The sequence below is a fragment of the Mobula birostris genome, chromosome 1 (genome assembly GCF_030028105.1).
Source record: "Mobula birostris isolate sMobBir1 chromosome 1, sMobBir1.hap1, whole genome shotgun sequence".
NCBI lineage: Eukaryota > Metazoa > Chordata > Chondrichthyes > Myliobatiformes > Myliobatidae > Mobula > Mobula birostris.
In genome coordinates, this window is record NC_092370.1 from 28361759 (window position 1) to 28383089 (window position 21331).

General features: G+C 39.6%; 1 protein-coding gene across 1 annotated transcript in view; it reads left to right on the top strand.

Moving 5' to 3' along the window:
* LOC140195227 (serine incorporator 1-like) overlaps positions 1-19814 on the top strand; it is a 93016-nt gene extending 73202 nt beyond the window's left edge. Inside the window, exons 7-10 of the mRNA XM_072253233.1 lie at positions 7568-7655; positions 12190-12358; positions 14067-14282; positions 17597-19814. Coding sequence (XP_072109334.1) covers positions 7568-7655; positions 12190-12358; positions 14067-14282; positions 17597-17750 — 627 coding nt within the window. The 3' untranslated portion in view covers positions 17751-19814. The remainder of the gene's footprint in view (positions 1-7567; positions 7656-12189; positions 12359-14066; positions 14283-17596) is intronic.
* Positions 19815-21331: the final 1517 nt, after the last annotated feature.

Below are 21331 nucleotides of genomic sequence, written 5' to 3' on the forward strand. Positions count from 1 at the left end.
AGAGGGACAGGATTTAACATCCAAGGGTTCTGAAGAAGGTAACTGAAGAGGTTGTGGAGGCATTTGTAAAGATCTTTCAAGAATCAATATATTCTGGAATGGTTCTGGAGGACTGGAAATTGCAAATGTCACTCCACTCTCTAAGAAGGAAAGGAGATAGAAGAAAGGAAAATATAGGACAGCTAATCTGACTTCAGTGGTTGGAAAGATTTTGGAGTCATTAAATGTGTCAAAGCCATCATGGTTCCCTCGAAGGAAAATCTTGCCTGACAAATCTGTTGGAACTCTTTGAGGAAATAACAGGCAGGATAGACAAAGGGGATTCAGTGTGTGTTGCTTATTTGGATTTTCAGAAAGTGTTTGACAAGGTGTTACAAATGAGGCTGTTTAACACAACGAGACCCGATGGTTTTACAGGAAAGTTGCTAGAATGGATAGAAGATTGGCTGACTGTCAGGACGCAGAGTGGTAATAAAGGGAGTCTTTTATGGTTGGCTGCCAGTGTCTAGTAGTGTGCCACAGGGGTCAATGTTGGGACTGCTTTTTATGCTATATGGAGGAATTGATGGCTTTCTGGCCAAGTTTGCGGGCGATACAATGATAGATGGAGGGGCAGGTGGTGTCGAGGAAGCAGTGTGTCTGCAGAAGGACTTAGTCAGATTGGGAGAATGGACAAAGAAGTGGCAGATGGAGTATAGTGTAGGATGTGGAAGCCTTAGAAAGGGTGCAGAGGAAATTTACAAGAATGTTGCCTGGATTGAGGAGCATGCCTTATGAGAACAGGTTGAGTGAACTCGGCCTTTTTGCTTTGGAGCGACAGAGGATGAGAGGTGACCTGATAGAGGTGTATAAGATGATGAGAGGCATTGATCGTGTGGATATTCGGAGACTTTTTCCCAGGGTTAAAATGGCTAACACAAGGGGGCACAGTTTTAAGGTGCTTGGAAGTAGGTACAGAGGAGATGTCACAGGTAAGTGTTTTACCCAGAGAGGGGTGAGTGCGTGGAATAGGCTGCCAGTGACAATGGTGGAGGCGGATATGATAGGGTCTTTTAACAGACTCCTGGACAGGTACATGGAGCTTAGAAAAATAGAGGGCTATGGGTAACCCTAGGTAATTTCTAAGGTAAGGACAGGTTCGGCAAAGCTTTGTGGGCCGAAGGGCCTGTATTGTGCTGTAGGTTTTCTATGTTTCTATATTTCTATGTAAGGAAATGCATGGTAAAGCAGTTTGGTAGAAGGAATAAACCATGGACTATTTTCTAGATGAGGAGAAAACTCAAAATTCAGAGGTTCCAATTTTAATATCAGAGAATGTATAGAGTATACAACCTGACATTCTTACTCTTCACAGACATCCACAAAAAAAGAGAAGAGAACCCCAAAGAATGAACAACAGAAAAGCATTAGAAACTCAAAGCTGTCTCTCTTCCCCCCCCCCCCCCACCCCACGCTCAAGCAGGTGAAAAGGGCCTTGGGACTCCATGTGCAGGATTCCCAAAAGGTTAATTTGCAGGTTAAGTCGGTGGTAAGGAAGGCAAATGCAATTCGTTTGTGTGGACTAGAATACAAAAGCTAGGATGTAATGCCTGGGCTTTATAAAGCATTGGTCAGATCGCACTTGGAGTATTTTGAGCAGTTTTGGGCCCCTTATCTAAGAAAAGATTTGCTGGTATTGGAGAGTGTCCGGAAGAGGTGCACGAGATTGATTCCAGAAATGAAATCATTAACATGAGGTTTGATGGCACTGGGACTGTACTCGATAGAGTTTAGAAGAATGAGGGGGAATCTCACTGGAATATATCCAATATTAAAAGGTGTAAATAGAGTGGTTGTGGAGAAGATGTTTCCTGTAAAGGGGGAGTTGAGGAACAGAGGGCACAGCCTCAGAATAGAAGGACATCTTTTTAGAACAGAGAAGAGGAAAAAAATTATTTTGCTGGAGGGTGGTGATCTGTGGAATTTATTCACATGGACAGCTGTGGAGGCCAAGTCATTGAGTATATTTAAAACAGAGGTTGCTAGGTTCTTGGTTTGTCAGCGTGTCAAAGGTTTTGGGGAGAAGGCAAGAGAATAGGGTTGAGAGTTGACATTTCAAGCTAAGGATCAGGAATTATTCATCCTGATGAAGGAAGTCATCTATTTATTATTCTCCATTGACGCTGCTTGACTTGCTGAGTTCTTCCAGCATTTTGTGTGTGTTCTTTTTATACTTAATGCCTTTCTTCCAGTTCCCTGATTTTAATTTCCATTATTGTGTTATTTTTTTTCTAAAACAGAAAGGGTGGCTAGCTTCCAGTAGTGAAAAATAAAAAGGACAAATTGCATAAACGGATGGGCAAATACAATAATGAGACACTCATCATGCAGCTTAAACAGATCTTTTCTTCTTAGTATTTAATTGTTGTTGGGGTGCAAAGTTGTTGCCTACTGTTCATGTTACATAATGCAACCAAATTTTGAAACATCACTCGCTGCTAAGTTGCATTCCTCGTGAGCAATGAAGGATGAATAGGTTACACTTTGCTTGGTGCGATAGTTTTTGATCCATTTCCTAATCCAGGAATGCATGTGTAAACCAAGGATGAAACTTCAGCATGGGAGTGTTGCACTATGAGAGACATTTTCTTTATCTGTTAATTTAAAGTAACGTTGCCCTGTTTGGGTAGATATAAAGGATGGGTGCCATGGTATAGCTTAGCACTTAGCATGGCATTAGTACACCTCAGTGTGTCGAAGTTCAGAGTTCAATTCCAGCCTCGTCTGTTAGGTGTCTGTACATCCTCTCCGAGGAATACATGGGTTTTCTCTGTTGTTCCAGTTTCCTCCTATAGTCCAAAGACATATTGGACGTAATTCGTCATTGTAAGTTGTCCTGTGATTAGGCTGGGGTTAATTTGGGGAGTCGCTGGGTGGCGCAACTCGAGGAGCTGGAAGGGCCTATTCTGTACTGTATCTCAATCAATCAATCAATAAGTAAGTAATCTATAACACCAAAGGAATTCAGATGAGGTCTCCAGAGTGACTTTCTCTCTTGAAGGTTGCCAACAAAAATAGATAACTGCTGAATAACTTAATAACTGTTTGTAAGGCCTTATGGTGCACAAGGTAGAAATCACAAAAACACGAGGAATTCTGCAGATGCTGGAAATTCAAGCAACACACATCAAAGTTGCTGGTGAACGCAGCAGGCCAGGCAGCGTCTCTAGGAAGAGGTACAGTCGACTTTTCAGGCCGAGACCCTTCGTCAGAAATCACAAAACGGTGTCTTTATTTCAGAGAAAATCCAGTTTTATGATAAACAGAGAATAACATAATAAAACCACTTGAATAATTCCATGTGAAGCGATATTGATTTGAAATTTAATGTTGCTGTTTTAAAGCAGGAATATTTGCAGAAGTCTACCGAAAGTGGTGGGTGTAGCCCAGTCCACCGGAGGCGAAGTCCTCCGCACCTTTGACCACATGTACACGAAGCGCTGCCACATGAAAACGGCATCCATCATCAAAGACCCCCACCATCCAGGCCATGCTTTCTTCTTATTTCTACCATCAGGCAGGGGGTGCAGGAGCCTTAGTTCCCACACACCAGGTTCAGGAACAGTTATTACCCTGTACCAAAGCGAACAACTTTACTTGCTTCAACTCTGAATTGCTTCCACAAATTACAGACTCACTTTCAAGTCTGTACAATTTATGTTCTCCAAATTTTTAAAAAATTATTTGCACATGTTGTTTTCTTTTGCACATTGGTTGTTCGTCAGCCTTTGTTTATGTCTAGTTTTTTCTTAAGTTCTATTTCTTTATTTTCCTGTAAATATCTGCAAAAAAAATCTCAAGTTAGTATCTGGTGAAATATACATAATTTGATCGTAACTTTCTTACAAACTTTGAACTTTCAATTATGCTGCAGACACTTTTTTGATGCTGGTGCATCAGGGAGGTTACTGAGGCTGCCTGCACTTGCATCACCTTGCCCAGTCACAAAGTGAAAAGGGTTGATAAAGTCACTGTGGTGCAATGCACTATGGATCGCATGTGTATTTCATTCTCTGCTTTCTATAGTTAGCCTGGCAGCTTTATCAACTGATGGAATTCTTTGGCAGGGACGCAGCCACTGAGCAACCAAAAGTAGGGTACATAGGTCTATGCTCTTTATCCTAGAAGCATCATCGCTCATCTTGCACCACTCCTCTGGTCCATGCAAATTCTGATATGCAGGCATGTTAGAATCATGTAAGATCCAATAAGGTGAAAAAATTAACTCAGAGTTCTAGGGCTCTACAACTTTTGGCTCTTTGGCCCATTATCTTCACCCTGAGCATCGTAACTATCCCCTTGCCTGTATTAGGGACATGAGCTTCTCTACCGTGACCACTCATGTGCCTGCCTAGCTGCCCCCTAAATGCTGTTATTACATCAGTCGTCACCACTTCCTCGGACAGCATTTTACAGATACACTCATTGAAGTAAGTTTGCAATCTAATATTAAATATTACAAAACTTTTAATGGAAACTATTAAAACCGTATCCTGTGTGTGTGATTTTTTTTTCTCTGATAATTCCTTCTATATGGACTAAAATGAATGCAGTATTCATCATCATGGCTGCTCATTTGCCTTCACTTAGTGCACTTTTATCTGCCCTGGTGCTAAAGTGGCAGACCTGATCATTAAATCCTAAAGTTGGAATAGGTTTGGGTAATGCTGTTATTGGTCAAATCTACCCTCAGAGCCTTTCAGGGTTTTCAGGATGAAAATACCACAATCTAAAAACGTAAAAAGGCTTACTTCTTACTAAATGTAAATAGAGATTGACCATTTTACCAGACTCTGCCCACAGCTCCACCTTCACTTCCACCCCACACACCTTAGTTCACTTTTCAGGACAGCCTGAAAGAATTGGATATCCTGACACCAATGAAACAAATAACTGGCAGTGATAGACCGTTCGGGTGAGCGGTTGGGACTGAAACCAATCTGGTGATGGTTTGTAGCATCCCATAAATTTTCAGCTTCCTCTAACCTCTTCCAATCTTGTTGTCAGCCCAGCCTGGCATGTCTGATCCATTTACCTCGAAGACCACTTGCCTAATTCATGACCTTCCTAACTCATTCTTGTACCTTCAAGCTTATTTGCTTGCTAGATAGGAGCACTTTCAGCCCACGTCCTCCCCCATTCTGTTAGAGTGATCCAGAGCAGAAACCTACCAAATGTTCTCAGACCCAGCCCTATCTTTCTTTGTGCCTTGATCCAACACGCCAGTCCCTCTGTCCAGGTGTGTACATTCCCTTCTGTGTATTTTCTCTCCCATTTTCAAAACATTGCTTCTTGCTGACTATAGCTGTTCACATCCTCTCTCCTTTAGTTTGATTTGGGAAAACATGAAATTGTTCAGAAAAAGAATGAAACAGAAGCATTTTATCTACATGGTGAGAGATCACAGAGAATGGATATTAAGATGGTTTGGATGTGTTAAAGAGGTTCAAAGGTTCATTTATTATTAAAGAATGTATGCAGTATACAACTCTGAGATTCGTCTTCTCCAGAGAGCCACGAAATAAAGAAAAAAACGTGGAAGTCATTCAAAGAGGAACATCAAACCACCCCCTCTGCAAAAAAAAAAGAAAGGCAAGAAAACCATCAATCTCTCCACCAAATCCCCCCCCCTTCACACATAAAATGCAACAAAAACATTGACCCCCAAACCTGCCTCTCTCACAAAAAAACTAGTGCATAATTCAAAGAAATCTAGCATGCAGGTACTGCAAGTAGGAAAGGCTCACAGAATTTATTGCTAGGGGTTTGAACACCAAAGCAAAGATGTTATGTTTCAATTGTAAATGGCCTTTGATTAAACTTCAATTGGTGTACTTTTTTTTGTCAGGAGAAATATGTTAGAAGATGTTTAGAGAAAGATTAGTACCTGAAATGAAATCCTGTGACAAAAGGTTAGAAATGCTCTGCTTGTATCCCCGCAATGGGCTCTAGGATTTGATATTTCCACCTTTGGAAAACAGACCCTGAATGGAGGATCTGAGTTATAAGGAAAGATTAACTAGGTTAGGTCTTTATTCCCTGGAATGCAGAAGACTGAGGGGAAATTTGATGAATTTATGAGGGGGTATAATTAGGGTAAATGCAAACAGGATTTTCCCACTGAGGTTGGGTGTAACTACAACTAGAAGTCATGGGTTAAGGGTGAAAGTTGAAATGTTGGTGGGGAACATGATGGGAACATCTTCATTCAGATGGTGGTGAGAGTATGGAATGACCTGTTAGCGGAAGTGGTGGATACGACTTTGATTTCAAAATTGAAGAGAAGTTTGGATAGGTATATGGAAAGGAGGGGTATGGAGAGCTATGGTCTGGGAGCAGGTGGATGAGATTAGGGAGTTTAAATGGTTTAGCACAGAATAGATGGACCAAAGGGCCTGGTTCTGTGCGGTGGTGTTCTATGACTTTCTACCATATATGTGCCTCTCGTAATTTTGTATACTTCTACACAGTTGTCTCACACTTATGGGATTGGTAGAATAATTGTACCCAACCAGTTGCACAGCTACAGATAACAAGATGCGTGAGAGAAAGAGTCAGGGACTACAATGAAGACAGTATGATGTGAAAGACCTGGAATCCTCTTACATAGTACATGGACGAAAAGGGTGGAAGACAAAGATATTCACAGCAACTTAAATAGAAAATGGGCAGGGAAGTGGTGAAAAGAGGTGTTTATTTATTGACTTCTCAAGAATGTCATTCATATCAATTGTAGCTAAGTAGATTCTCAAACAACAGGAATTCTGCAGATGCTGGAAATTCAAGCAACACACATCAAAGTTGCTGGTGAACGCAGCAGGCCAGGCAGCATCTCTCAGAAGAGGTACAGTCGACGTTTCGGGCCGAGACCCTTCGTCAGGACTAACTGAAGGAAGAGCTAGTAAGAGATTTGGGAGGGGGAGGGGGGAGATCCAAAATGATAGGAGAAGACAGGAGAGGGAGGGATGGAGCCAAGAGCTGGACAGGTGATTGGCAAAGGGGATATGAGAGGATCATGGGACAGGAGGCCCAGGGAGAAAGACAGGTGGGGGGGGGACCCAGAGGATGGGCAAGGGGTATATTCAGAGGGACAGAGGGAGAAAAAGGAGAGTGAGAGAAGGAATGTGTGCATAAAAATAAATAATGGATGGGGTACGAGGGGGAGGTGGGGCATTAGCGGAAGTTAGAGAAGTCGATTCTCTGTTGCATTGAGCTGCAACCACAGATCTCCTTTAGTTCAACTTCTATAGTTTAGATTTGTTCGTAATGCCAAGTGATTTTCAGAGCTTTTAAATTACATGGGGAATTTCAAGAGTCAGTTTAAAACAATATCTTAAAATGCTTTGGTGTTAATATAAGAACAGTTACATGTTAATTTGCTTGGTAACTTTTACTCAGAGATTGCACAAGACTGCATTGAGTAGCAAAGATTGTGATCAATACCATTTGAAAGAATGTCATTTGACTTATTGTCATATCCTGAAAGTTAAAATAATAATGGTCTTCACTGAATTTTATTCAATTGTAGGAATTCCAGATGTGTACTGGCCTTCAGCCCTCCATCATCTCTCTGTATATTATGTACCTTACCTGGTCAGCAATGACAAATGAGCCAGGTAAGTAGCTTATTTTCTCTAAAGGTGATCATATCCTCCTGATTTTTTGCTGCAAGGCTCATTTTGATAGCTTAATTTAGTCATTCATGCCAAGAAAATAATGTCTTCTGTATGAATCCTCCTCCTGATCTTCTTTGCTTTGTAATATTTACTTCTCTTTCTTAATGAAAAAAAGAATAAAGCATTGTTAATATAATTTAAAATTTAAAAAAAAACATTGATGCACATTGGATGGTGTGCAATATAGAATAGCAAATTGATTTCTGGGAAACCAATCACATTTTATAGTCATAGTCACTGGAAAAAATGTGGGTCGGCAAATCCAGCAATTATGTTGCAGTTGTGCCTGCCGGGAACAATTACCTGGTTGAAAGGAAATTATAGTTTTTAGATTGTGTTGCAAAATTCTTAACCAGCTTATCCAAAATTGCACTGACTGGGTAAAATAATCACATCATTATTTGCATCTATTCAGTAAATTAAGCCAAAGAATATTGCTTAAGTTAACAACCATGACAGTTAAATTAGATCCTGCTGCCAGCACTGTAGACATTCAGAAAGGTGCTTTTCTGAAACACATTCCAATGTGATGAAATAGTTTTAATTGTTCAATCAGCTTTTTTGAATATACCCAGTTAGTCATCAACGACTAAGCCATCATCAGTCAAAAGTGTATTGATCAATATAGCATTTAATTATGAGTAACTATTTTATTAGCTTCTTTTCAAAATAAGTATTTTTTTGTACTTCTCAAAAAAAGTGAGGGAAAAGGTATGCTCATGAACTTAGAAAAAATATCAAAACTCCGAGATGTACTTTGGATGAAAGTGCAAAATGTTGTGGATGAAAGTACTGAAGGGATGCATGCTAAATTTATTGATGAAAATATGGTCGGAAAATAATTTGGAAAGGGGACTTGAGAATGCAAAAGGCATATAGATAGGTCCCGTGAATGGACAGAGATCTAGGAAATGGAGAACAACACAATGTGGAATTATCCATGTTGGCAGGAAAAGTAAAGAGAGAGAAGTGCAATGGTAAGTGGTTGCAGAAGCTGGATTTGCAGAGGGATCTGAGTGTTCCAGTGTCTGCCTCACAAAGAGCTAGGATGCAGTCACAGCAAGTAATTTGGCAAGTTATTTTATTATTCAATTTAAATGGTGGATGCTTATGCTTCAGCAATGTTATTAATATCCCGGTCTACTTCTAATTCACTTTTTTTTAGATCTTACACGGTGGTATAATAAATGTTTAACTGAACCAGGGGAACTTAAATAAATGATGGGAAACAAAACCTAGTAAGTTTAAAGGGAGAGAATGAAATAAATTAAATCTGGAATGGAATCCCATATAAAGTAACTGCTTAGAATATAGGTTCCCAAGCAGTTAATCTGATCAACCATTCTAGTTAGCTCCTCCACACTTCCATCTATTACCCGCGTCACTTCATTGCACTGGCGACACTTTAAACCACTTTTTACAATAGTACCACACACAAAATGCTGGAAGAGCCCAGAAAGCCAGGCACCATCTATGGAAAAGAGTAAACAGTCGACATTTCAGGCCGAGACCCTTCATCAGGTCTGGAAAAAAGAGGTGAGAAGTCAGAGTAAGAAGGTGAGAGGAGGGGAGGAAGAAGTACAAGGTAGTAGGTGATGGGTGAAACTGGGAGAGGGGAGTTGGTGAAGTAAAGGTCTGGAGAAGAGGGAATCTGATAGGGAGAAGACAGAAGGCTCCTCAACTACTTTCTAAGTTGACGTAAACCACATAAAGCCAAGAACATTTGTTGTGTTGATTGAATCAACTATCAGCAGAATGGCCATTTTCTAACAATAAAGAATTGTAGGTTAAGCTTCTTTAAGCTGAAGCACAACTTTGTCCCTATTTCTGCACTCACTATCTGGCAAGTTGAATGTATACATGAAAAAAAAACAGAAAGTAGAGGACTGTTTTGTTCCATATCCAATGTGCTCGAGCAAAGGTTCACCGAGGTATTAAAGCTGGACTTAAGGTTCTGGAAGGCATGTGAACTTGGGATCTGCTTGTGCTGGAGGTACAGAAGTTGAAAAATTTGTAATAGAAAGAACTGCAGCATTCTTTGCAAACTTTCATTCAAATATGTATTATGGATCAACTTTATTCACCATATACATTTACATTGTTTAAATTAGGAATTTGCTGTGGCATGTTGATCTGGGCACATCATGCAACTAAAAAAACAGCAACATTTAACAGTGATAAGAATTACATTAAAATGTTGTTCGTCCATTGTCGACGTCGATGAGGACCTCGACGCCATTATTGATGGTGTCGAGACTAGCGCGTGACTTGGATTTAAGTGAGGGAGAGTTGCGCAGCGTCAGCCTCACTCTCTCTTCCCAATTCCCATCTGGGTCCAGTGGCAAGGCAGAGTCGAGACGGCTGGAGATGTGGGCGCAGTGGATGACTAGGACGTCTTCTGTGTCTTGTCCTGCTCTACCACGTTCCACGACGCTTGCAGAGACCGCCTTCTTGACTGTTGGACCTTCCATTGGTCTCGTCCGCTCAATCCGCCGGAGTCTGTCTTCACGTGCTGGGATAGACAACTCCCTATCTCACCGAGGGTTTGAGACCCGTCGGCTACCCTCACCTGGTTTAGCTGGCTTGTCGAAGCCGTTGCCCAGGGTGTGGCCGCTGTCGCATGCAAACAGCTACGAGGAGCCACAGGTGAGAGCTGAGTGCCAGGTGGGGACCAAAGGTGGACTAACCGCCTTGAAAAGGACGCGACATGTTACCCACCAGAGGTGCTACCCCTCCCTGACACCCCATACACCCCACATAAATAATGTTACAGGTTAAAGGAGAGAGATAGAATAAAATATGCATAAATGCATGAATACCAGCAAGTATTATAAAAGGTGTTGTAAACAGCATTATCAAAAGCGTAAAAATTATAAAAATTTCCCTCCTTCATCTTACCACCTTGGCTCCCCATCACCTCTATCTGGTGCTCCTCCACTTTCTTCCAAAGGGACAAAGTTGTGCTTCAGCTTGAAGAAGCTTAATCTACAATTCTTTGTTTTTCAAAATTGGCCTTTCTGCTGATAGTTGATTCAGTCAACACAGCAAGTGTTCTTGTCTTTATGTGGTTTACATCAGCTTAGAAAGTAGTTGACGATCTCAGAAACGTGAGCCTGACTTAAACAAATTACAAACAAATGATTAATAATACAGTACTGTACAAACATCTTAAACATTTTAGGCACTATATATATAAAAAACTAGGGTGCCTAGGACTTTTGCATACCACTGTATTTGTCAAAGTGGAGCGGAGTTTGTAAATCTGGCAGGAGCAAGGAATGTCAGGAATGGTGAGGGTAGAGTGCAGCAAGATGGCAGGGAAGGAGTGCCAGGGGTGGGGGGTAGTACAGGTGCAGACACACCTAGCCCTGAGACACCAGGCACGGTCACTTGATTCCAAACAATTGGTTTATTGATGTCTCTCTGGTGCTCCCCACTCGGTCCCCTTTTTCCAACCATGATGCCCCTCTCCCTGCCCCCTTCCCACTCTCAGTCCACACAGAGACCCATATCAGGACCAGGTCTATCATCGCTCACATGTCATGAAATTTGTTTTTTTTTTTTTGCAGCAGTACAGTGCAATACATAAAATTGCCACAGTACTATATATGTAACTAAGATTTTTGCACAGTACCATATAATCCATATTTATAATATATTTTTTAAAAAAGTAAGAAACAATATTCTGAAGTATTCTTTCAAATGACCAGTTTCTTTTTCTAGTAAAAATATCTAATAATGAGAGCTAATTAATCAACTGTATCTTTTGATTAAGATTTCAGTTGGCTGAGATAAATATGACCATTGTAGACCTTCTCTGCTGATTTGCAGTAGCTTCTGTACATAAGCTGTCGAACTGTTGCCAAGTTTTGCTAGATTTTAATAACTAAAAATAACCTAATTGCAACACATATACAGTATGTAGGTACTTACTAAGTGTGTCAGGGTTGGATTCTCTGCTTACTGCAAATGTGTATTGGCTTGACAAGTGGCAATTGGATACCTTTTGAACTTTATGTATTGTAACTGAAAGTGAAAGATTATCTGGCAGACTGGAAAAATAAATCTATTTTATTTTTATCAGAATTATCTCAAAATTCTGATCTTTCTCACAGTAAGTTAAGGAAAGCACTTGAATTTCTGTTTGCTTATCAAAAGGAAATTGCTTTCTCTCAATAGAGACTCTTGATTTGTCAGAATTAAAGTCCAAATGAATAGCCATCATCATTTTAATTACTGCAAAAAAAATCTGTTAGCTATTATTTGTAATGAAATACATTGTAAATACTCTCTGGCTTCTTTGGCCTTGGGCTTGAAACTAACTTTTGCATGATAATGAATACTTTACCAAAAGGTACTTATGGATAAAAAACATTAATCAAGGAATTATTAACGGACATAAGATATTTTTGTTGATTAAAAAATGAACTTTCCTTCAGAATAAGTGTAACCTTTGGTTGTGCTTTGTTTTCAGATGATAAATGCAATCCCATCATAATGAGCTTCTTTGAACAGACAATTCCCAGCTCTGACTTAAATAACAACACTGCAATCACAACTAATGCCTTAGACAGAGGATTAAAATGGGATATCCAATGCATTGTCGGATTAGTCTTATTTCTTATTTGCATCTTATATTTGAGGTAATCATGAGTACTATTTGCTTTGGTATTTTATTACCAACGTAATACAACACTGGCCTTCAGCATTATTTTCGACAAAAGTCACAATGTAACCAGTATTTTGAAGAGTAGACTACGTTTGTAAGTATATCAGGAAGATATAGGAAATGTGGAACATTTTTCAAGTTTGTTTTGCAGTTAATGAAAATCATAGTTGATTTGTGTATAAGTGTCAATTCTGACCTGATCTCCACAACATTTTACAGGGAAGTTTTCTGACGATTACAAAGCTATGCTATAAAGATGTGCTTTCTTACCTCACAATGGTCTAATACTCAATATTACGTTCAGGTTGTTAATCGTTATTAATCTATGACTATAAATCTATGTGGTTTACTGATCTGTAAATAAGATGCTAAGACATGCACTTACTTATTGGTCAATATATTTTATAGATGGAACAAGGGTCACTTTTCCTCTCCCCTCATTGATGATGGACTAGAATAAAGGATGCAGTCTTATTGTGAGGTTTTCGGAGCTCTACTGTCCCCCTAGTATTTAGAACTTACCAACATTCTCAGCCCTATTCAGAGCCACAACAGTCTCTGCAACATGTTCTTACAATTTGCCACTTTTAGCCCTTGTGCCAATCAGGTGCATTGTTCTTCCTGGGAGAGAGTGCCAAAATCTGAACTTACTTTTCCCAGTGCACTCTCACCAGCTGCATCTGAAGTTGGATCCTGTGATCTCCAATGGTATTTTCAATAAGAGCAATCCATTAGTCTTTTAAAATTATTCTTGTGTGGATCCGTTGTCTCCTGGTGTGTGTGTGTGTGTGTGTGTGTGTGTGTGTGTGTATCTGTGAGCAGCTCTACCCTTAAGCACTTCTGCAGTTCCTTCACCTTCCTCAGTTGAGGCCAAAAGTAGTGATCAGCCTCGTCAGAGAGTCTTGCCCCACTTTGGTCTTGCAGAAAATGTAGACCAATGTTCATTCATTGCTAACCATTTTTGTTGGAGAGGACACACTCTGATCATCCTGGCTTCTATAAAGCACAACATTTAAAATGGAAAGCAACTCACGGGAACTAGGTCCCTCTGATCTGAAAGTTCGAGGTACAGATAGAAACAAAAGGACAATAGCAGTCCATTTCACATTGTTAATTCAACTAGCATCAGGTGAGCGCAGAACTTAGATTTTTGACTAGGCTGCACACCCTCGAATAGTATAAAAAGAAGGTGACATAACTATTGAATGTAGATACCTTGACTACTGTCTGTGTACATTTCTGGCCAAAACATGACCACAGTGATACCAAGGTAAGATTGAAAAAGCTGATATTGTTTCTCTTTCAAGAGATAAGATTCAATGGAGTTTTTATTTCAGTATTTAAGCTTATGGAAAGAAGAGATAAATATATATTTGATTTTCTTACAAACTGTACACTCAAACACAGATAGAAAAGGAAAAATGCATATGTGGTAGCACCTATGAGCAACAGGTTGTAAGTAAGTAAGTAAGATTGTGGGAAAAGATTAAAGGAAGACCAGAGAGATACTAGCATGTAGATTAGGGGTATAGGGCTGGTTAGGCGGACTTAAACAGTTCATTCATCCAGTTCCTTTCCAGAGCTGCAGTCTTCTAAGTTCCTAAGCCCTTTACAATCACAGCTTATTAAAACTGAGCACTATTGATTTCTTGACTAAATCTATTGATATTGTGTTTTGTCAGCATTAGGAAGTCGAGCTGCACACAGAGGCATGGCCACTCCATCAATAATATAGATGCTGGATCTTTGGAAAGTGTATCAATCCAGGAGGGCTGTGAGGAAGTACATCGATTTCAGGACAATGAAAAGGAAGGAGTTCATTACAGTTATTCATTTTTCCACTTCATTCTTTTCCTGGCATCTATGTATGTTATGATGACACTAACTAACTGGCATAGGTAAGAAAAAAGCTCTACTTATAAGGCATATTCTTAACATTAAACATATAGGTTCCAAGTGTTCAAATATTTACCATTTTAAGGCCCTGTATTCTGTGAAGTCTCATTGATCAGGTCTGAGCTGGAAGTTTTTGTTGGGAATTCAAGATTCCAGTGTCAATTAAATGTGAGTGTTTCACTCCTCTTAGGAAATTCCAAGCCAATATGCTAGGCCAAAATTCCAGTTTACTCTCTTTTAACCCTAATCTAAAACAATCAACCAAAATTCCAGTTTACTTTCTTTGAACCCTAATCTAAAGCAATCAATGGTTTGGTTGGAATATCAATCACATTATTTATTTGTTTATTTATTTATTTATTGAAATACAGTGCGGAGTATGTCCTTCTGGCCCTTCAAGCTACAGCGCTCAGCAACCCCCGATTTAATAATATGGCGGGGGATGGGAGCCAGTATGACAGAGCTGAGGATGAGCCAGCAGGTTTACATGTAACATGAATGTAAGGAAGGACAAGCCAATAATTGGGTACAAATGCAGACAGAGTAAAGAGTTAAATTGTACCACAGAGGCAAAATTTAAAAGGGTGAAGAATACAGGACTGAAGGTGCTGTATTTAAATGCGTGTTGCATTGGGAATAAGGTGGATGAACTGTTGGCACGACTATTCTGGGAATAGTTCGGAGGTCCAGGATAGATATGTCTCACAGAGGAAGAAGTTCTCAAATGGCAGGGGTAGGCAACTGTGGCTGACAAAGGAAGTTAATGACTGCATAAAAGCCAAGGAAAGGGCATATAATGCAGCAAAAATGAGTGGGAAGTTGGATGATTAGGAAGCTTTTAAAATCTAAGAAAAGGCAACTGAAAAAGCTATAAGAAGGGAAAAGATGAAATATGAGGGCAGACTAGCCAAGAATATAAGCAGGATACCAAAAGTTTTTTCAGTTATATATAGAGTAAAAGGGATGTGAGAGTTGATATTGGACCACTAGAAAATGATGCTAGTGAGGTAGGAATGGGGGACAAAGTAATGGCAGATGAACTTAATGGGTACTTTGCATCTGTCTTCACTGAAGAAGACACTAGCAGTGTGCTAGACGTCTTTGAGTGTCATGGAGCAGGAGTGATTGCCATTGCTATTACAAAGGAAAAAATGCAAGGCAAACTCAAAGGTCTTAAGGTGGTTAAGTCACCTGGACCAGATGGACTACTTCCCAGAATCCTGAGAGAGGTTGCTGAAGAGATAACGGATGCACCGTTCACGATCTTTCAAGAATCACTTGATTCTGGTATGGTTCCAGAGGACTGGAAGATTGCAAATGTCACTCCACTCTTTAAGAAGGGAGGAAGGCAAATGAAAGGAAATTATAGGCCAGTTAGCCTAACCCCAGTGGTTGGGAAAGTGTTGGACTCTATTATTATGGATGAGGTTTCGGGAAACTTGGAGACTAATGATAAAATAAGTCAAAGTCAGCATGGTTTCTATGACGGGAAAATCTGCTAGAGTTCTTTGAGTGAGTAACAAGAAGGGTGAACAAAGGAGAGGTAGTGGATATCATTTACTTGGATTTTCAGAAGGCGTTTGATAAGATAAAATCAAGATAAAATGGTGTTACTGGAAAGATACTGGCATGGATAGAGGAATGGCTGACAGGCAGGAGGCAGTAAGTGGGAATAAAAGGGACTTTTTCTGGTTGGCTGCCAGTGACTAGTGGTGTTCCTCAGGGGTCACTATTGGGATCGCTACGTTTCATATTGTTTGTCAGTGATTTAGATAATGGAATTGGTGGCTTTGTGGCAAAGTCTGCAGATGTAACGTAGATAGGTGGAGGGGTTGGTAGTGCTGAGGAAGCAATGCAATTGCAGCAAGACTTAGACAAATTGGAAAATGGGCAAAAAAATGGCAGATGTTGGGAAATGTATGATAATGCATTTTGGTGAAAGGAACAATTGTACGGACTATTATCTAAATAGGAAGAAGGTTCAAACATCAGGGGTACAGAGGGACTTAGGAGTCCACATGCAAAACTCCCAGAAGATTAATATACCGGTTGAGTTTGTGTTAAAGAAGGCATTTATTTCAAGGGGAATAGAATATAAAAGCAAGGAGATAATGCTGAGCCTTTATCAGACACTAGTCACTTGGAATATTGTCAACAGTTTTGGGCCCCATATCTCAGAAAGGCTGTGTTGTCATTGGAGGGAATCCAGAGAAGGTTCATGAGGATGATTCCAGGAATGAAGACGTTAACGTATGAGGACGAAGCTGGGGGCAGATGGACAATTTCCCCCCAGCTGATTTCTCACGGCCCTCATTTGAGATTTAATGTTTAGTATTTTTGAGCACTTTGTACAATATGCATCCCTTTAATGTTATGTCCCCTTTTTTTTGCTTATTTCAGTTTTACACATGTCTGAGCTGGTATGTTCTTATTGATTTCGTGGTTTTTTTTTAAATTTTGAAAGTAAAGTGTTAAAAAAAACATAAGGATCATTTGGCAGCTTTGGGCCGGTACTCACTGGAATTTAGAATAATGCGGTGGGGCGGGAGGGATCTCATTGAAACCTACCAGATGGGGTGAATGTGGAGAGGATGTTTCTTGTGGTGGGGATATCCAGACCTAGAGGGAACAGCCTCAAAATGGAGGAGCTACCATTTAGAACAGAGGTAAGGAGGAATTTTTTTAACCAGGGGGTAGTGAATCTGTGGAGTGCTCTGCCACAGACTGCAGTGGAGTCTGAGTCCATGGGTATATTTAAGGCAGTTGATCGTTTCCTGATAGGTCAGGGCATCAAAGGATATGGCGAGAAGGCAGGTGTATGGGGTTGAGTGGGATCTGGGATCAGCCATGATGGAATGGTGGAGCAGACTCGATGGGTTGAATGGCCTAATTCTGCTCCTGTGTCTGATGGTCTTATGGTCTTAATCCTGGAGTAATCATGGGACAATTTACAATGACCAATTAACCTACCAACTGCTACGTCTTTGACCTGTGGGAGGAAAATGAAGCACCTGGAGAAAACACATGCAGTCACGGGGAGAATGTATAAACTCCTTATAGACAGCAGTGGGAACAGATCTCGGGTCGCTGGTACTGTAGAGTCCTGTGCTAACCATTATGCTACCATGCTGTACATGTTATGTGTTTGCATCCAATTATTGTGCAGCGTACTTTCATGGCAGTAGTTTATAAAGAAGTTTAACTTTTCCAGAAAAACTCACTTTAGTTTCATTTATAAATGATAAAGCCATTTATTGGATCAACTTCCAGAAAGTCTAAGGTAATCTGTAATAACTTTCTTATATTCTACGTCCAGTCATAGACCTGATTTCAAGAGCATTTCAAGCAGTTGGATTGCAGTTTGGATGAAGTTTGCTTCCATATGGGTTTGTAGCTCCCTTTACATCTGGACTCTCCTGGCTCCTTTGGTTCTTTCCAAGCATGAGGATTTTGAAGAAAACATAAACTGAGAATGAAGTGGGAAAAGCAGGCATGGAAGAAGAGTTCATTTACTGCACTGTGAGATCCTTAATACAACCTTTCTTATAAGTAACAGCTTTATACCAACCTAAATTAAATACACATACCCAATCCATCATTAATCTTTGTGGCTAAAGGATGTGCATCTGTTATTGTTGATAAATAATAATTTAACCATGCGTAACCTGTTCTTCGGATTGATAATGGATTATCAGATGAAGTTCTATTGTAAGGAATAAACATTCCGTTATTCGTGCAACTATGTGATGTAATTATATATATATATGTGTGTGTGTATTTATATTTATGTCTGTATATACAGTATGCAGCAGCACTAGCAAATACATTTGCAAAGATTAAGAGAATAATAAATTATGGAACAACATAGAACATAGAAATGTCACATAACTTGATAATCAAATTTAGTCACTATGGCCATTATTACTTCTGAGATTTGTATTACTAACTCTAAACTTAATTTGGAAAATATGTGACTTGGGCGGTGTGATGGTTGGGTTGCCAAGATCGGAGAACAACTCATCCTTCTCTAAATTTGCTTGTATCTGTAGTCATCTTCTTCTGGCTTGTAATAACCATAATGTCTACTAAAGTGATATTATTGTTATCAAGTATATAGCAATAAAATATTCCATTCAGTGCTCTGAGATTATTGAACAGCAGCATAATTTTAGCTGCTTCCCTTAGGATTGAAGATGACTTGATTCCACTCTTGTGAGTTCTGAGATGAATTATGAGGCCAGTGTGTAATCTGCTGGTGCTGCCACAGCCAAGTCAGGAGAGTGAATGAGTTATTTGAGTAGTTTGGTGCTCCTTCCATTGCTTACACTGGGCTTTTCAGTGCTCTGAAGGAATGGATTCGAAGTTATCAGTATCCCATTGCATGCTTCTCCGTTTTGAGCAGGGTGGTCCAGAGTTAACTACACATTAGTGTGAATATTAGAGTCTCTTAACAAAGTTTGAGTCATTTCTTCTGTCCAAGTGGTAATATTGACAGGACAGGGCTCAGAGCAGAAGGTCCACTTCAAATGTCTGGCTTGGGCATGCAAATAATGTAGCTTTCCTATTGGAACTGGTTGAATGTAATTAGATTCCAATATTGGGAGTGTTGGCCCGAGAGAGTGCATTCTGTATTCCATCTCATTATCATAAACATTTTAGAATTTAAACATATTATAAAACATTATGATAATGGAAATCTATATCCTATGAATTTAAAAGCTCGTATATTTAGGAATACATCTCAGCAAATATACAGGTATTACATCTATATCAAAGCATCTCTGTTCCAAATCAGAATGCTTGTAATATTCGTGCTTAATGCTGTCTGTTGTTCAGTATTTCTGTGAAAGTATTGAGCATAAAGAAAGGTATAAAAGTTCTTTATTGGGCCCTACTGTATGATCTGGTAAAGATCACTGGAAATGATATTTTTGTAAAGCTTCTTGTCATGCGGTAAAGCTGAAGAACCTAGGCTGCAATAGTTCCTTTCATAGCACAGCTCAGAGAGGCAGCACTCTGTCTCTAGTGGGTTTCATAGTTTTTAATCCTTTCTTTGGTTGCACTGTAGGAGTCAGTTAAACTAAATTTACAGAGCAAGCTCAGTCACACTGAAATGGTTGTGGAGGTTGTGGCAAGGCCAGGGTTAACATAATGTCCAGTCAAGGACAGACTGCAGATAGCCAAGGCAAGAAAGGCCTTTGAAGAGCATAGCTTCCCTTTGCACAATGGGGAACTGGAGCCATTCTGGCTTACTGAGACGAGATAAGAATGCAAGGAGCACTCACACCAACTAAAGGACGATTACTTTACCAACTTTAGACTATCATTATTTGTTAGCTTGTAGTTTATAATGACTTTTAACACCTGCGCTGCGAATGGCAATCGGTCTTGTAAATAAAGAAAATGAACATACATGCTGTTATCCGTAACTGCAAGTCAATTTTGTATAACATAATTTCTCTGTTTAGACTTCAGACGAGTGTGGTGTCAGGGGCCATGCTTTTTTCCTTGTGCACAAGTAAATAAAGTCTGGTTGAGGAATGAGTGTGAGTTTTCTGAGTCCAGTTAATCAGCAATGGCAGGATTTCTTCTTACCATTTGATTTCAGCTGAGCAATTACAAACGGACAATACTGGTTTCTAATTATGTCACATGAAGGTGCACCTAAAATTTCTATGTTCTCATGCACCTTCTGGAGTCTTTTGGTGGAAACCATTTGCATTGATGATATAATTGAGCCCGAATAAGGTATGTTTAGGATGGTGGATGGTGGTATTCTTTCATGGACTGCCTTGTCTGGATGATGTCAATGTTTTGTAGCTATCCCTACTTACCGTTACATTTTGGGATTTACTTGAACTGTTCACTACAGTATCTGACCGTCTCCTCTATTCACTGCATTTATCTCAAACTAAGCTTTAGGTTGATGACAATAACATTGAACTTTGTGATAATGATGCTATTGAAGACCTGCTAAACCTAACCTCAGCTTCTAACACAAGGTCTAGAGACAGCTTGGGGCACATTAGCACTTTAAACATGGTGATGGTTCCTGTCTCTAACGCGCTTTTAGACACTGAGTTCCAAAAACTCCAAGCAGTTTTTCCTATTACCCCTTTAATGCTTCTACCCATTCCTCTCATGTTGCTCCATCTATTCAGAGAAATTCTTCTTCCCTATCAAGCTTCTCATAATGTTATACATCATTGTTAAAGTCTTTCCTCAGCCTTCTTTGTCCCAAAGCAACCAATGGCAGGTCAGCTGAGCAATAAAAACCTTTAAAGTTGGTGAAAAGGGTGCCTTGGCAAAATGCTGTTTTAGGTTATTTAACACAATACATCACATTGGTGCAAGGTTCAAACCTGAGAAATGTGAGGAAATAGTTATTGATCATCTCTTCCATGGAATGACATTACTTGTAGTTTAAGATTCCAGGTATAGATGTTGGACAAGCCTTACTGAATGTGTTCCTTGACTGGTTTATTATCTTTACAATTGAAAACAAAGCTGAGTGCTGGTGCAAGTAATGCTGGGCATCTCTATTTCTCACCTTGTGATGAAGGGTGTCTCACTGGGTGAGTGAGATCAATAAACTACTATCCACAGCTCTGGAGAAGGTCAACACTTAAAATAAAAACTTGGCTGTAACATAAACTTGAAATGAGTTTTATTGAATTCTTGAAATGCTGCCGATCTGAAACGTTATTTGTGTTTCCTCTCCAGAGATGCTTCCTGAACGGCAGAGTATTTTCAGCTTTTCCAGTTGCAGCTGAGAGTATTTGATGCTGCTCCTTTGCCTTGTAGTGAGATATTTCTCTGTTCCCTAAACAAACACAGATATTCCTTGTTCCCCGAGTTCTCATATCTCCAAAGGTGGTGCATATATCAGAGTGCTAATATTGAAATTTCCGTTTGTCGACAAAGCATTGATTATATTGGTAACTTAAAAAACAATTTCTTCAAAAATGAAGCAAACCTTTAATAAAAATTTAATATTTTAATTTTTTTCTTTATTATATCTGACTGTCAATATTTTTGCTTATTTTAATCA